The sequence below is a fragment of the Oncorhynchus keta genome, chromosome 9 (assembly GCF_023373465.1).
Source record: "Oncorhynchus keta strain PuntledgeMale-10-30-2019 chromosome 9, Oket_V2, whole genome shotgun sequence".
NCBI lineage: Eukaryota > Metazoa > Chordata > Actinopteri > Salmoniformes > Salmonidae > Oncorhynchus > Oncorhynchus keta.
In genome coordinates, this window is record NC_068429.1 from 26643151 (window position 1) to 26661086 (window position 17936).

At 41.7% G+C, this 17936-nt stretch overlaps 1 protein-coding gene across 1 annotated transcript; it reads left to right on the forward strand.

Annotated features, from left to right (window-relative positions):
- The first annotated feature begins 6191 nt into the window (after nucleotides 1-6191).
- On the forward strand, nucleotides 6192-13061 carry stard4 (StAR-related lipid transfer (START) domain containing 4). The gene is made up of 6 exons (XM_035766007.2): nucleotides 6192-6334; nucleotides 6625-6736; nucleotides 6971-7020; nucleotides 7266-7392; nucleotides 7672-7786; nucleotides 10043-13061. The coding sequence occupies exons 2-6, from the start codon at nucleotides 6632-6634 to the stop codon at nucleotides 10279-10281; spliced, it is 636 nt and encodes a 211-aa protein (XP_035621900.1). The 5' UTR covers nucleotides 6192-6334; nucleotides 6625-6631; the 3' UTR covers nucleotides 10282-13061.
- The last annotated feature ends 4875 nt before the right edge of the window (nucleotides 13062-17936 follow it).

A 17936-nucleotide genomic window follows, 5' to 3' on the forward strand; every position in this document is an offset into this window, starting at 1 on the left:
AATTACCAATAGGCTATTTTGTCTAAGTGATTTGAATGTATAAACCTTACTGCATTCCAAAGGGGAAATAATCTCCTTTCCCTCATCACAACTCTGCCAGATGGTTTAGAATGTTTAAATTCCCCTAATACATACTTTGACTCTCCCCTTTCAACCGATCCAATAATTTGGAAAAAGTAAAGGACAAACTAAATATAACGTTTTTAAATGGAATTCAGCCTAGGGCACATTGCATTCGTTTTGCATGCCAGTTTACCCCGGTGAAGGGATTTTGCACTTGATTCAAAAACCTGCATCTCCAGGAGTGACATCGAAAGACAACTGTTCCACCCAATGAGATGTATTAACCGTAAATGACTGAACGGGGTGCTCGTTTGAAGAAACTGCGCACCCAGGGGCGTCATTTCAGCAAAACAATTAAGCTCATTTACTGCATTTCTACACAATTTAAAAACTAAAACAAAGACATTATCACCTTGTTTCTGTAGTTTCATTCACATCAATAGGGGACTTGCCTAAGCATCAGTGTAATGGGTGCATATCCGTGGCAGTGAAGTCAGAGGCGCAGGAAAACAAACTTGGTATAAACGGCGTCGTTTAATAAGTGCTAATAAAACTCCAAAAACAAAAATAAGTGGGTACAAAAACCGTCACACATCGACACATGACTTGCACATAACATACAATAATAAATCTCCGACAAGGACATGAGGGGAACAGAGGGTTAAATACACAACATGTAATTGATGAGATTGGAACCAGGTGTGAAGGAAGACAAAACCAATGGAAAATGGATCAGTGATGGCAGAAGGTCGGTGACGTCGACAGCCGAACACCGCCTGAACAAGGAGAGGGCCCGACTTTGTTACCATATAATATTCAGTCTGAAATAAGTATGCCTAAAATAGAAGAAAGAGTCTCTACAAGCCAGAATGTCGAATAAAATGATATTTACAAGTACTGGTTGTCTGTACCTCTGGTCCTTTTGACGGTAGGAGGTGGAAATAGGGTATCCACAGGGAAGTGTTTCCCCGACTTTTTAGTAAATTCTGTCTCTTGTATTTTCAATCTCCCAAGGCATTGCAGGTGATGCACAATATGTTAACAGTAGCATAATGTAATCAGCTAGAAGTGTTTGAAATCTACCTACTGATTGCATGGGCCAACTTTCAGTCGGTGGTTCGGTAGGCTCAGCCTGAGCCTCAGGCTCAGTTTGTCACAGTGCGAATTGCAAACCAATAAACACACCAGCGTACTGAAGGTCGGGTTGATAACACTTCCCTGTGGATATTTTGTCACTGATTACCTCCGAAATGGGGACTGTGCTGCCATCCTGTTAGAAGGTAACAGATTATTTTATTACAATGGTTAAATTGGATTTTCATTGTGTTCAATGGTGTTATTTGCCCCCTAGTGGCGCTTTCTGGTACTTAGAAAGACGACGCAAACAGGAAGTACAGAATTTATTTTGCACGCATAGAAACAGCTACAAACAACGCAACGTCTTTCAATGTAGTTATTTCTTGTCACGCTTCAGCCTTGGAAAAATATTTAAGTTCGATTCAAGCATTTAGCTAATGATGATAATCTTGTTATTGATAGAGTTGCTTACATATCAATGTTGGTTGCATTTACTCACAAATTGCAATGCCTTTAATGTATGTCGTTAGCTGTATTACTTTGCTCATGCGTCATGCAAACGAATTGTAAAATATACAATACTTTAGTTTTGTTACTGTTTCTAGTGTAATATGCTTTGTTATTCTACATAATAGATGGTTATACATTAGAGTAATGAAAGGAGCCAATTACCATATGGTTAACAATTAGCTATATGGTTTGGCATCATGCCAGATGCATGGTACCTTAGCGCGTGCTTTGTATTTATGCAACTTCAAATGTTTAATGTACAGCTACAGTATGTCGGTGTGAATTGAACACTAAAGTATATTCTTTTCTATATTTTGCAGTTTCACAACATAAACGTTTACAATATATTCATTCAAGAAAAGTCACGCCTTCGGAGTTTTATTGAAGACTTAGTTGTTTGCTATCTGTCTAGTTTTGCATGGGAACGCAACTCAAGGGCAGAATAGGGACAAATTAGCTGACAACATGTAAAGTAAATTTAAATTAATTAAACATTCTGACTGTTCGACAATGCTGCGCTATATGTTGGAGAGGTGAGTAAGTATTTCACTCTCTGGGTTCTAAAATAGGCTAATAGGTGACTCAATATTCCACAAACTCATGTCATAATTAACTAGCTCCACCGGGATTAAAACGGTTTGATTTGACTAAACTAGCAGTTACCCTACCTACTCAAAGCCATCTACTACAGCCATTTTACCTCTGCACTGCTTGGAGAAAAAGTCATGCTGTTTCGATGAGATATCCATAAAGCCAGTCCGGCATACAAACAGCCTTCCCTCCCGCTCCCAGACATCTACATGGTCCTAAAGTCAGTCATTTTGTACCGCTAAACTGCATTTGCCTTCGGGATTGGAATTATTTTTTAATAAACGCAACATGCAACAATTAACGGTTCTGAGTTACAGTTCATATAAGGAAATCAATCAATTGAAATGAATTCATTAGCCCTAATCTATGGATTTTATATGACTAGTAAACAATAAAGAAAAACCCTTGTTCCAAACTTCTTCCATTTCAGAATTATGGAGGCCACTGTGTTCTTGGGGACCTTCAATTCTGAAAAAAAATGCTTTGATACCTTCCCCAGATCTGTGCCTCGACACAATGCTGTCTTGGAGCTCTACCGAAAATTCATATGACCTAATGGCTTCGTTTTGGCCCTGACATGCACTGTCAACTGTAGACAGGTGTGTGCGTTTCCAAAACATGTTCAATCAATTGAATTTACCACAGGTGGACACAAAGTTGTAGAAACATGTCAAGGATGATCAATGGAAACAGGATGCACCTGAGCTCAATTTCGAGTCTCAAGCAAAAATGTCTGAATACTTAGTGAATTAGGTATTTCTGTTTTTTTAATTTTATTTTATACACTACCGTTGAAAAGTTTGGGGTCACTTAGAAATGTCCTTGTTTTTGAAAGAAAGCCACATTTTTTGTCCATTAAAATAACATCAAATTTATCAGAAGTACAGTGTATACATTTTTAATGTTTTAAATTACTATTAATGCAATATCTACAGTGCATTTACCAAATTATATTTTGAAAGAGGGAGCAAAATATTTTAAGCATATGTTTTCTTTTCAGTCTCCTCTATTTCTCCTCTATTTCTTTTCAGTCTCCTTTATTTCTACTGAATGTAATTCAGGATTTCTTTCCTAGTAGTAGTAATAATAATAAGGGAAATTTAACAAATGTACAGAAAGACCAGTGTGAAGGCAAACTTACAGAAGTGGAACTTTTTGAGGCAATTGAATATTTTCAGTCTTTAAAAACACTAGGACTTGATGGTATACCAGTAGAGTTATATCATACCTTTTTTTGATGTACTCAAAGATCCATTATTAGCATGTTTTAATTACTCCTTTAAAAATGGTAGACTTTCAGGTCCACAACAGTAAGGTCTGATTTCATTACTACTAAAACAGAACCCAAGTATAAAGATCCAGTCCATTTAAAAAAACTGGAGGCCTCTTACACTTCAATGTTGTGATTTGAAAATCCTGGCGAAATGCATAGCACGTAGTATAAAAAATGTTTTACCAGATATTGTTCATCCTGATCAGACAGGTTTTTTACATGGACGATATATTGGATATAATATACGACAATTACTTGAAACAATTGAACATTGTGAAGCATCAAAGATACCAGGCCTGGTCTTCATAGCAGATTTTGAGAAGGTGTTTGATAAAGTATGACTAGAATTATTATTTAAATGCTTGGATTACTTTAATTTCGGTGAATCTCTTATACAATGGGTTAAAGTTATGTACAGCAACCTCAGATGTAATATTGTAAATAATGGTTACTTTTCAGAAAGTATTGAGCTTTTAAGAGGAGTAAAACAAGGCTGTCCATTGTCTCCATATCTATTTATTATGGCCATTGAAATGCTAGCTATTAAAATGAGATCCAACGGGAACATCAAGGGGTTAGAAATCCAGGGGATAAAAACAAAAGTGTCAATGTATGACGATGAATCTGGATCCCTGCACAGTCTCATTGAAGATCTTGATCACTTTTCTAGCCTCTCTGGACTAAAACCTCATTCTGACATATTAATTATGACATATTACGTATTGGATTGTTAAACAACACAGTGTTTACACTACCTTGTAGTTTACTAATAAAATGGGCCGATTGTGAAATAGACAACTTGGTATTCAGATCTCAAATCATATAAATGAAGTTACCACAATCAATTTCAATAGAAAGTTTGCAAAAATAGATAAGATTCTGCAACCATGGAGAGGTCAATACATGTCTATTTATGGAGAAATCACATTGATTAACTCTTTGATCGTATCACAGTTTACTTACTTACTAATGGCACCGCCTACTCCAGAGGACTCGTTTTTAAAAATCATATGAGCAAAAAATCATTTGTTTTATTTGGAATGCTATGCCAGACAAAATTAAATGTGCCTATTTATATTGTGAATATGAGTTTGTGGGGATACAATTATTAAATATTAAAGCTTTAAACCTCTCACTAAAAGCATCACTCATACATACATTATATTTAAACCCAAAATGGTTCCCCAGTAGATTATTAAGAAAGGGTCATCCATTGTTCAAAAATTGCCTTTTTGCCTTTATACAAATTACAACTTCTCATTTCCAACTAATTGAAAATGAAATTTTGTTGAAAGTATCTTCCTTTTTTAAACAAGCTGGTTACAATTTCAGTTTTATCCTCCAGAAATAATAGAACAAAAATTACAACAAATGTTATGGTTAACTCAAATATATTGATTAATAAAAAAAACATTCTTTATGGATTTATTTTTATTGTATTATATTTATTAATGATATTATGAATACAATCGGTGAAGTTATGTCAAATGTGCAGCTATCGAAAATATATGGGAACGTTTGCTCAATCCAAATTTATAACCAACTGATTGCAGCATTAACACAATAATGGAAGAGGCAAGTGAAAAAAGGAGAAGGTAGGGCATTTATTTGCCTGCCATATATTAACGATACAAATTGGCTGAAAGGAATTGGCGTAAATAGAAATACATATACCAGTTTTATTTGAGGACAGAAATGTTGACAGCTGCGCCATACAGGATGCAAAATAAATGAGAAGAGATTTTCGATGTACCGATTCCATGGCACATGGTTTATGAACTGGTCCAAAAAACAACACTTGATTCAAATCACAACATTAATTTAAAATGTACCTTAAAAATAGCAGTGTTGGGTGATTTGGAAAGCCATAGTCAGTCAATAAATAATATAATTATACTCGTAGGAAAGTTTTTCATCTTTAGCTCTCAATCTGTGGATACTATACGATTAGAAAGGTTAAAAATGTATGTAAAACATCACAGCACAATTGAAAAATATATGGCACATGGAAACCAAACGAGGGTGGTCTATGGTGATAGGTGGGATGGGCTGAGAGTGGCTAAGGGGTGGGATTAAAGAGTTTATGTAATGTATTATTGTTATATGATTGTTTTATATAAAAGTACCATGAATGTAAAATGTGTATACAAAATGTGTATGTAAAATGTATATGTATATTTAAAATATATGTAGCAGAAAAGCTGTAAAAAAACAACAAGATATGTGTCCTCCGAAGAGGGGTGGTGGTGCATGGGTTAATAATAAAAAATACAATAAATAAATAAAAAATGTTTGGCAAAGCCTCTCCTTGGTGCAATCCAGAATCCTTGCGACTAAACCCTAAACCTTAACCCTTACCCTAACCATGACCATAAACCTTACCTAACCCTGACCTTAATCCTAACCTTAACCCTTACCTTAACCATTTTCAATTTCAACTTCATTGGGTAGGGATGTCCCGTAGATAGCATAGACCATTGACCAATACATAGCATCAGCAATCCGGGGTTTATACACATCACTGGTTCCACCTGTGTCGTTTAACATATTAGCTTTCAAAAGGAGCGCACCTATTCATGCAGGTTCATATAAACTCTCCACCCTCTTCTACTGCTCCCACTCGATGGTCCGATATACAGTAAAGCATCTGACCAATAGGAACACGGAACATTTCAAACACAGGAAACGACTACACTTCTGATTGGGTGATAGAGGAGCCCTCGCATACAGGGACAGAATTTTCGCTCACTGTTTGCAGATGTGTTTACTATAAATACATGAAAACTGAACCACTATCGTAAATTGCAACACCATTCAAAGGTAAGGACTATTCGGTGAAATACCTTATGTGAGCTGAACGATAATTGTCTGATTTAACTGTGCGGTATTGGGGTGTCAGATTTCAACAAAATGAACCGGCTTCTAAAGGGTCGGGCAAACTGTGCGGCTGTTTTCTCTTTTGAAATGAGCATATCAGTTAAAAAAACGTACAATATTCTGGTAAATGAGCAGTGCTAAATATGCCATGAATATAGATTTGCTCATAATTGCTATAGGCCTATGTTTCATAATATACAATGCGGATTGATGTTTGAAGTTGTTTTGAATAGGATCAAAATGGGAACCTTGCAAGAACCCAGTGCTTTGACAGCCAGACTGCAGAACACTCTCATGTCTTACCATAGCCTGGATGAGAATGAGTGGAGGGTAGCCAAGAAATCGGTGGGTGATACAGTATTTTCACAGTCTATTTAATCACCTCCTATACTGTAGGCTCAAAAGTTAATTGATGGGAAACGATGTATACCACACACCATATGCTATCTTCAACCACTTACACTTTCAATTCCTCCTAAGCTCATTTTGTTTGTGCAAAACTGCGCTGGCACCAGACTGTTTCTTCTGCTTCTATGGGGTTTCCACTATCTTGATGTTTTTGGTAATCTTACATTGTAGAAAGATGTCACGGTATGGAGAAAGTCATCAGAGGAGTTTCGTGGCTATCTGTAAGTATGGGCCTTCTTTCAGTCATGACTCTGGGCATGACATCACAAATATCATGCATATATTTTGTGTTTTAGCCATATTGCAGTCAATGCCCACTGGCCACATACATAAATTAAACGTCTATTCCACGTTGGTTCAACATAATTGAATTAAAATGACGTGGAAACAACGTTGATTCAACCAGTGTGTACCCAGTGGGAAGGTTTATTTGTCTGATCTGATGTGTGATGGTTTTATCTTGCAGGTATAAAGCCCAGGGTGTGGTCGACGATAACCCCAATAGAATAGTGGATTACATACGCCCTGGGCCTTATCGATTAGACTGGGATAGTTTGATGACAGCAATGGACATAATAGAAACCCTTGATCAGGTAAACCCATCATTCCTTAAGTTTTCTTTGATAACGTGATCAAATGGCAAAAGTACAGTATCTTATTTCTCTCTTGAAGATACATGTAGACTGCACAGAGTTTTTTTTGTGTAATTCCTATTTTACCACACTTAAGTAGACCCACTGCCCTAAATATTACTCAATTTGTCAGAATAATGATATTCCATCTTCTTATTAGGTTTTATAAAAGAGCTTTGTCACAGTTAGCATGTTATCCCAAATGAATCAATGGCTAAGTTTATCTCTGTATGTCTGCAGGGCTGTTGTGTGATGAGGTACACTACTGCAGGCCAGCTGTGGAACATCATAGCTCCCAGAGAGTTTATTGATTTCTCCTACACCACAGACTACCAGGATGGACTATTGTCCTGCGGTGAGTAGCAATGTGCAGTGATGGAACCACAAGGGAAGGCAGCATAATGAATACAAATGTGTTGTGTGTAAGGAGTCTGGAGTTCACTGCTTTTTTCTAACTACAGTATTAGTATCTAACTAAAATGCTGAATCCCAAACACCCTCACAGGTTTGATTTTTAAAGATTGTGATCCAGGAAATGTTTTCTGTGTAATAACTCTGTCTGTGTAATAACTCTGTGTCTGTGTAATAGCTCTGTGTATGTGTGTAATAGCCCTGTGTCTGCGACTCTGTCTATGTGTGTAATAGTTCTGTGTAGGTGTGTAATAGCTCTGTGTAGGTGTGTAATAGCTCTGTGTCTGTGTAATAGCCCTGTGTCTGCGACTCTGTCTATGTGTGTAATAGTTCTGTGTAGGTGTGTAATAACTCTGTGTCTGTGTAATAGCTCTGTGTAGGTGTAATAGCCCTGTGTCTGCAACTCTGTCTATGTGTGTAATAGTTCTGTGTAGGTGTGTAATAGCCCTGTGTCTGCGACTCTGTCTATGTGGGTAATAGTTCTGTGTAGGTGTGTAATAGCTCTGTGTAGGTGTGTAATAGCTCTGTGTCTGCGACTCTGTCTATGTGTGTAATAGTTCTGTGTAGGTGTGTAATAGCTCTGTGTAGGTGTGTAATAGCTCTGTGTCTGTGACTCTGTCTATGTGTGTAATAGCTCTGTGTAGGTGTGTAATAGCTCTGTGTCTGCGACTCTGTCTATGTGTGTAATAGTTCTGTGTAGGTGTGTAATAGCTCTGTGTCTGCGACTCTGTCTATGTGTGTAATAGCTCTGTGTAGGTGTGTAATAGCTCTGTGTCTGCGACTCTGTCTATGTGTGTAATAGTTCTGTGTAGGTGTGTAATAGCTCTGTGTAGGTGTGTAATAGCTCTGTGTCTGTGACTCTGTCTATGTGTGTAATAGTTCTGTGTAGGTGTGTAATAGTTCTGTGTAGGTGTGTAATAGTTCTGTGTAGGTGTGTAATAGCCCTGTGTCTGCGACTCTGTCTATGTGTGGAATAGTTCTGTGTAGGTGTGTAATAGCTCTGTGTAGGTGTTTAATAGCTCTGTGTAGGTGTGTAATAGCTCTGTGTCTGCGACTCTGTCTATGTGTGTAATAGTTCTGTGTAGGTGTGTAATAGTTCTGTGTAGGTGTGTAATAGTTCTGTGTAGGTGTGTAATAGCTCTGTGTCTGCGACTCTGTCTATGTGGGTAATAGTTCTGTGTAGGTGTGTAATAGTTCTGTGTAGGTGTGTAATAGCTCTGTGTCTGTGACTCTGTCTATGTGGGTAATAGTTCTGTGTAGGTGTGTAATAGTTCTGTGTAGGTGTGTAATAGTTCTCTGTAGGTGTGTAATAGCTCTGTGTCTGCGACTCTGTCTATGTGTGTAATAGTTCTGTGTAGGTGTGTAATAGCTCTGTGTCTGCGACTCTGTCTATGTGGGTAATAGTTCTGTGTAGGTGTGTAATAGTTCTGTGTAGGTGTGTAATAGCTCTGTGTCTGCGACTCTGTCTATGTGTGTAATAGTTCTGTGTAGGTGTGTAATAGTTCTCTGTAGGTGTGTAATAGCTCTGTGTCTGTGTGTAATAGCTCTGTGTCTGTGTGTAATAGCTCTGTGTCTGTGTGTAATAGCTCTGTGTCTGTGTGTAATAGCTCTGTGTCTGTGTGTAATAGCTCTGTGTCTGTGTGTAATAGCTCTGTGTAGGTGTGTAATAGCTCTGTGTCTGTGTGTAATAGCTCTGTGTCTGTGTGTAATAGCTCTGTGTCTGTGTGTAATAGCTCTGTGTCTGTGTGTAATAGCTCTGTGTCTGTGTGTAATAGCTCTGTGTCTGTGTGTAATAGCTTTGTGTCTGTGTGTAATAGCTTTGTGTCTGTGTGTAATAGCTCTGTGTCTGTGTGTAATAGCTCTGTGTCTGTGTGTAATAGCTCTGTGTCAGTGTGTAATAGCTCTGTGTCTGTGTGTAATAGCTCTGTGTCTGTGTGTAATAGCTCTGTGTCTGTGTGTAATAGCTCTGTGTCTGTGTGTAATAGCTCTGTGTCTGTGTAGGTGTTTCCTTTTCTGTTCAATTTCCAAAAGTGGTGTTTAACTGAAACATTGAAATTGTTCTAAACTTTAGGGAGTACATTTTTTAATCTTTCCTTTCCACAAGGTCTATATACAGGGTCAACTTATTTTAGGGAGACCCGGAAGGCCACTCCAGGAAGTTGTCTGACCACAGATTTTGTCTGTCTCCACTATCCACCAGGTATCAGTGTGGAGCATGAGGAGCAGCACCAGAGTTATGTCCGGGGCTTCAACCACCCATGTGGCTGGTTCTGTGTGCCCACCTCAGATAGCACCACCACCCCAGCCCAGAGCCTCCTGACAGGGTACATTCAGACAGACCTCCGGGGTATGATCCCCCAGTCTGCCGTGGACACAGCCATGGCCAGCACCCTCATCAACTTCTACACTGACCTGCGCAGGGCTCTGAAGAAGGCCTAACCAGTACTAGCCCGGTTGCCAGATTGGTTTATGCTTTAGCCAACTCTGTCATATTTGTTGTTATACTGAATGTATGGGATCGCAAGGGATGTAAGAGGGGTTGGCTAAAACACGTTCAAATCTGGCGACTAGGCTAAACCAGTACATCCTAACAGCACTCCTTTTTCAATACACCGGTCGATTGATCAGTCAGTCTATACTCCACCCTCATAGAGGGCTATAGAGATCCAACTCCAATTCACACCAACTCAGGGCAGGATCCAGTTTAGGTTGAAACAGGGTAGGAGTTAAAGGACATGGTCTGACCTGGTCTGCTGCTCACTGGACTTTGGAGTTGTGACGTGTTATTTGTCTGCCCTTTAAATCATTATATAATACTGAAAATTGCTACGAGATTAAGGTAGTACACAAATACTGAAGCACTTGATCAAAGTCGATGTTTGCCTTTTTTGTTGATCTTTTTTGCTGATTTCGGACAAACATCGAACATACCCAACAAATTAAATCGTTGGTGGTAGATAGATTAAAAAAATATAGGTAGACAGACAGCCAATACAATCAATCCAATGTTGCTTTTAGTTGAAGTTACATGTGAAAGTGTTTGCAGGACTACACATTGGAATTTGACTGGTGTGTCACACCCTGATCTGTTTCACCTGTCCTTGTGCTTGTCTCCACCCCCCTCCAGGTGTCACCCATCTTCGCTATTATCCCTGTGTATTTATACCTGTGTTCTCTGTCTGTTTGTTGCCAGTTGGTCTTGTTAGTTCAAGTTTATCAGCGGTTTTCCTGGCAGCGCCTATCGTTTCCCAGGCTCTCTTTCCTCGTCATCCTGGTTTTTGACCTTTGCCTGTCTTGACCCTTTACCCGCCCGTCTGACCTCTCTGCCTAAGCCTGCCTGCCGTCCTGTACCTTTGCTCCTACTCTGGATTACTGAACTCTGCCTGACCCTGAGCCTGCCTGCCGTCCTGTACCTTTGCTCCACCTCCCTGATATGGTGCTAATATAACTTGTTGATGTCCATCAAATATCTTCAACAATAGCTACCGATAACAGTATCCAGCCAGACGTGCATCTATCTGTTTACGTTTTTATAATAATGATTAACTGTAACTCTTTGGACTATAATAGTAGATATCAGACACTGATTTGACATTCATCCCAAATATTCCTCGGTGAGGAAATAACAAATGTCACTGCCAGACAAAATCCATGATAAAAAGAACTACAACAATATGAGTAGGAAAGCATGGTACTGTACACTAAAAGCCTCATGTAAAAGAGTTTGCAAAACCTTTTTGAATGATTATAACCAGCTCAATATCAAGTACAGCATATTATGTACACTGTAGATTGATGCATTCTTTCCAATTTCATGTGTGTTTTTATTTGTATCCCTTCTTGCCCTTCTTAAATGATTGTTCTGTAATGTAACAGAAGGAAGAAATTGGATGCCACACATACCTTTTTTGATCCTTCACACTTCTCCCTATTGTTCCTTGCCTTAGGACTAAATGAACATGAGAAGACAACTTAACAATTCTATACTGAACCAAAATATAAAAGCAACATACAACAATTTCTAAGATTTTACTGAGTTACAGTTCATATAAGGAAATTAGTCAATTGAAATATATTCATTAGGCCCTAATCTATGGATGTTTTGCTGTTGTTTTATTTCTCTACCTACCTATTGTTCACCAAATACCTTTTTTGCACTTCTGGTTAGAGCCTGTAATTAAGCATATCACTGTAAGGTCTACACCTGTACACCTGTTGTATTCGGCGCACGTGACAAATAAACTTTGATTTGATTTGATGGGCCATGGGTGAGCCTGGGAGAGCATAGAACCACCCACTTTGGAGCCAGGCTCACCCACTGGGGAATCAGAATGAGTTTTCCCCCACAAAAGGGCTTTATTACAGACACAGTTTCATCAGCTGTCCTGTTGGCTGGTCTCAGACGATCCTGCAGGTGAAGAAGCCAGATATGGAAGTCCTGGGCTGGCAAGGTTACACTTGGTCTGCGGTTGTGAGGCCAGTTGGACGTACTGCCAAATTCTCTAAAATGATGTTGGAGACGGCTTATGGTAGAGAAATTAACATTTAATTCTCTGGCAACAGCTCTGGTGGACATTCAGCATGTAAGAGACATCTGTGGCATTGTGTTGTGTGACAAAACTGCACATTTTTGAGTGGCCTTTTATTGTCCCAGCATAAGGTGCACCTGTGTAATGATCATGCTGTTTAATCAGCTTCTTCATATGCCACACTTGTCATGTGGATGTATTATATTGGCCAAGGAGAAATGCTTACTAAGGGATTTAAACACATTTTGACACAAGATTTGAGAGAAATAAGCTTTTTGTGTGTCTGTAAATTTTTAGGGATCTTTTATTTCAGCTCATGAAACATGAACCAACGCTTTAAATGTTGCGTTTATATTTTTGTTCAGTATATTTTCTAAGTTTGATAAACAAAAAATAAAAACTAAAATGAAAGATATTCTTTATAGGACAAGCAGCCCCTAGGCAGATATTAGTAGGGTTATTTATTTTAAGTTATTGTTAGAGTTTGTTAAGTTATTGTATGCTACTATAAAGGCTGTAATATTTAATCAGGGTTGGGATGTAATGGATCCCTTATAGTATTTATTTTATAGTACAATACTAAAAAAACATGCTCTGCTTTACCCCTCTTATCATTTTGGAATTCTTCGTACATTTTCTCATGTGATTCAAGATGTCCTATGTTATGTATATTAAAGTTAAAGTACGGTCTTCATGTCTCACCCCATCGCCCTTTCTTGGTCTAATGTTGGGTATGAATCTATGTCATTAAAGGTGAAATGTGAAATGGTAAACACAAACGTTATCAGTCAAATCAAATGTATTTTATTTAGCAGTTCTTTACAGATACCTAGCCTTAAACCCCAAAGAGCAAGCAATGCAGAAGCACAGTGGCTAAGAAAAACTCCCTAGAAGAAACCTAAGAAGTAGTGGAGGCTGCTGAGGGGAGGACGGCTCATAATAATGGCTGAAACGGAGCAAATGGAATGGCATCAAACAAGGGGGCAACTTTGGTTTTAGAAGTGGGGGAGACATAACTTTTTTATTCAAGTACATCATTGCCTCTGGGGCAAAAATTCAATTTTTGTCCCCTCGGGGGGACATGTTGTGCCCCTGGATATAATTGATAACATTCCACTAATTCCGCTCCAGTCATTACCATGACCCCATTCTCCCAAATTAAGGTGCCACCAACCTCCTGTGCTAAGAAGAAACCTAGAGAGGAACCAGGCGCCAAGGGGTGGTCAGTCCTCTTCTGGCTGAACCAGTTGGAGATTTAAAAGTATATGAGGTCATTAATGCCAGATTGTTTTTCAAGACGTGTAATGCTGCTCAGATAGCTGATGTTTAAAGTTAGTGAGGGAAATATAAGTCTCTAGCTTCAGCGATTTTTGCAATTCGTTCCAGTCACTGGCAGCAAAGAACTGGAAGGAAAGGCGGCCAAAGGCTTTGGGGATGACTAGTGAGATATACCTGCTGGAGTGCGTGCTACGGGTGGGTGTTGTTATCGTTACCAGTGAGCTGAGATAAGGTGGAGCTTTACCTAGCATAGACTTATGGATGACCTGGAGCCAGTGGGTCTGGCGAAGAATATGTAGCGAGGGCCAGCTGACTAGAGCATACAGGTCGCAGTGGTGGGTGGTATAAGGGGCTTTGGTAACAAAACGGATGGCATCCAGTTTGCTGAGTAGAGTATTGGAAGCTATTTTGTAAACGACAACGCTGAAGTCGAGGATCGGTAGGATAGTCAGTTTTACTAGGGTAAGTTTGGCAGAGTGAGTGAAGGAGGCTTTGTTTGCGAAATAGGAAGCCGATTCTGGATTTGATTTTGGATTGGAGATGTTTAATATGAGTCTGGAAGGAGAGTTACAGTCTAGCCAGACACCTAGGTATTTGTAGTTGTCCACATATTCTAGGTCAGAACCGTCCAGGGTAGTGTTGCTAGTCGGGCAGGCAGCGAACGGTTGAAAAGCATGCATTTGGTTTAACTAAGAGCAGTTGGAGGCCACGGAAGGAGTGTTGTATGGCATTGAAGCTCGTTTGGAAGTTAGTTAAACATGGTGTCCAAAGAAGGGCCAGATGTATACAGAATGGTGTCGTCTGCGTAGAGTTGGATCAGGGAATCACCCGCAGCAAGAGTGACATGATATATACAGAGAAAAGAGTCAGCACGAGAATTGAACCCTGTGGTACCCCCATAGAGACTGCCAGAGGTCTGGACAACAGGCACACTGAATTGACACACTGAACTCTATCTGAGAAGTAGTTGGAGAATCAGGCGAGGCAGTCATTTGAGAAACCAAGACCTGTTGAGTCTGCCGATAAGAATACGGTGATTGACAGAGTCGAAAGCCTTGGCCAGGTCGATGAAGACAGCTGCACTGTACTCTTTTTTTATCGATGGCAGTTATGATATTGTTTAGTACCTTGAGCGTGGCTGAGGTGCATCCGTGACGAGCTCGGAAACCAGTTTGCACAGCGAAGATGGTACGGTGGAATTTGAAATGGTCAGTGATCTGTTTATTAACTTGGCTTTCGAAGACTTTAGAGAGGCAGGGCAGGGGGGGCAGAGCTGTTGGCTGGGGTTGGGGTAGCCAGGAGGAAAGCATGGCCAGCCGTAGAAAAATGCTTATTGAAATTTTCTTGGTTTTGATCGTGTTACCTAGCCTCAGAGCAATGGGCAGCTGGGAGGAAGTGCTCTTGTTCTCCATGGACTTTACAGTGCCCCAAAACCTTTTGGAGTTAGAGCTACAGGGTGAAAATGTCTGTTTGAAAAAGCAAGCCTTTGCTTTCCTGACTGACTGCGTGTATTGGTACCTGACTTCCCCGAACAGCTGCATATCGCAGGGACTATTCGATGCAATTGCAGTCCGCCTGTCACGTCCTGACCTTAGTTCCTTTTTTATGTCTCTATTTTAGTTTGGTCAGGGCGTGAGTTGGGTTGAGCATTCTATGTTTTGGCCTGGTATGGTTCCCAATCAGAGGCAGCTGTCAATCGTTGTCTCTGATTGAGAACCATACTTAGGCAGCCTGTTTTCCCACTATGGGTTGTGGGTAGTTGTTTTCTGTTTTGTGTTGCTGCACCTTACATGACTGTTTAGTTTTTGTTTCACTCTCTTTGTTATTTTGTTTAGTGTTTCTGTTCCAATAAATAACATGAACACTTACCACGCAGCGCATTGGTCCGATCCTTCATACTCCTCGTCAGAAGAGGAAGAAAACCGTTACAGAACTACCCACCAAGAAAGGACCAAGCAGCGTGGTAACGAGAGGCAGCAATATCTGGAGAAATGGACATGGGAGGAGATATTGGACGGCAAGGGACCCTGGGCACAGGCTGGGGAATATCTCCGCCCCCCAAGGAAGAACTGGAGGTAGCGAAAGCTGAGCGGCGGCGATATGAGGTAAGGCAACGCAACAGGCACTAGAGGCAGGGGGGCACACTGGGAGATTGGTGGAGTCAGGCGATAGACCTGAGCCAACTCCCGTGCTTACCGGAAGAAGCGCAGTACTGGTCAGGCACCGTGTTATGCGGTCAAGCGCACGGTGGCGCCAATACGTGCTCACAGCCCGGTGCGCTATAGGCCAGCCCCCCGCAAGTGCCATGCGAGAGTGGGCATCCAGCCAGGGCGTATTGTGCCGGCTCAGCGTGTTTGATCTCCGGTACGCTGTTTCGGCCCAGGGTATCCTGTGCCGGCTCTGCGTGCTGTGTCTCCGGAGCGCTGGGAGGGTGCAGTGTGCCCTATGCCTGCGCTCCGCCCGTGCCGGGCGAATATGGGCATTGAGCCTAAGGGAGAGGTGCGAGTGGTATGCACCAGATCTCCAGTGCTCACCCACAGCCCGGTTCAACCTGCGCCTGCACTCTGGAGGGTCCGGCCTAAAGTGGTCATCCAGCTTGGAGGAGAGGTGCCAAGGCTGCGCACCAGAGCTCCAGTGCTCCCCCACAGCCCGGTCCATCCGGTGCCTCCTCCACACACCAGGCCTCCTGTAGGTCTCTCCAGCCTGGTGGGTCCTGTGGCAGCCCCACGCACCAGGCTGTCTCTAAGTCTCCTCCCTCCAGGTTCTCCCGCCTGTCCGGCGCTTCCAGAGCCTCCCTCCTGTCCGGAGCTGCCAGAGCCGCCCGTCAGTCAGGAGCTGCCAGAGCCGCCCGTCAGACAGGAGCTGCCAGAGCCGCCCGTCAGTCAGGAGCTGCCAGAGCCGCCCGTCAGTCAGGAGCTGCCAGAGCCGCCCGTCAGACAGGAGCTGCCAGAGCCGCCCGTCAGTCAGGAGCTGCCAGAGCCGCCCGTCAGTCAGGAGCTGCCAGAGCCGCCCATCAGTCAGTAGCTGCCAGAGTCTCCCGCCTGTCCAGCGCTGCCAGAGTCTCCCGCCTGTCCGGCGCTGCCAGAGTCTCCCGCCTGTCCGGCGCTGCCAGAGTCTCCCGCCTGTCCGGCGCTGCCAGAGTCTCTTGCCTATTCGGGGCCCACTGTAAGGGCCCCCAGTCTGGGGTCGGCGGCGAGGGTCGGCGCTCCAAAGGCGCCACTTAAGTGGGCCAAGACTATGGTGGAGTGGGGTCCACGTCCCGCGCCAGAGCCGCCACCACGGACAGACGCCCACCCAGACCCTCCCCTATGGGTTTAGGTTTTGCGGCCGGAGTCCGCCCCTTTGGTCCGATCCTTCATACTCCTCGTCAGAAGAGGAAGAAAACCTTTACACCGCCACAGGATGTTTTTGTGCTGGTCAAGGGCAGTCAGGTCTGGAGTGAACCAAGGGCTATATCTGTTCTTAGTTCTACATTTTTTGAAAGTGGCATGCTTTTTAAAGATGGTGAGGAAATTACTTTTAAAGAACAACCAGGCATCCTCGTCTGACGGGATGAGGTCAATATCCTTCCAGGATACCCAGGTTGTTTGACCGCGGACCCATAGCGGATACAGGCAATAAGGCAGTGATCGCTGAGATCCTGATTGAAAACAGCAGAGGTATATTTGGAGGGCAAGTTGGTCAGGATAATATCTATGAGGGTTAGGGTTAGGGTTAGGGTTGCCCATGTTTACGGATTTAGGGTTGTATCTGGTGGGTTCCTTGATGATTTGTGTGAGATTGAGGGCATCTAGCTTAGATTGTAGGACTGCCGGGGTGTTAAGCATATCCCAGTTTAGGTCACCAAACAGAACGAACTCTGAAGATATATGAGGGGCAATCAATTCACATATGGTGACCAACTGGGAGCTGAGGGGGGACTATAACAGGTGGCAACAGTGAGAGACTTATTTCTGGAGAGATTCATTTTTAAAATTAGAAGTTCGAACTGTTTGGGCATAGACCTGGAAAGTATGACAGAACATTGCAGGCTATCTCTGCAGTAGATTGCAACTCCTCCCCCTTTAGCAGTTCTATCTTGACGGAAATGTTGTAGTTGGGTATGGGCTCATTGTGGTTGAAAAGATACATTAATATGACATGACTGTTCTAGTCGTGTGTGTCAGATTAGCCTGAGAAAATGCTCATTACTCAATATTCACATATTTAAAATGCTCTATAATGTCTAAAATACAACCTCTTATTGTTTTGTGCAGCATGTCTGCCCCCTGCTGGTCATCTAATGGA

Bases quoted from the DNA above. Each gene is read 5' to 3' on its own strand.
- stard4 (XM_035766007.2), top strand. From the start codon at position 6,632: ATGGGAACCTTGCAAGAACCCAGTGCTTTGACAGCCAGACTGCAGAAC. The intron at 7,021-7,265 runs GTAAGTATGGGC...TTTATCTTGCAG, and splicing joins GAGGAGTTTCGTGGCTATCT to GTATAAAGCCCAGGGTGTGG. The intron at 7,787-10,042 runs GTGAGTAGCAAT...ACTATCCACCAG, and splicing joins GGATGGACTATTGTCCTGCG to GTATCAGTGTGGAGCATGAG.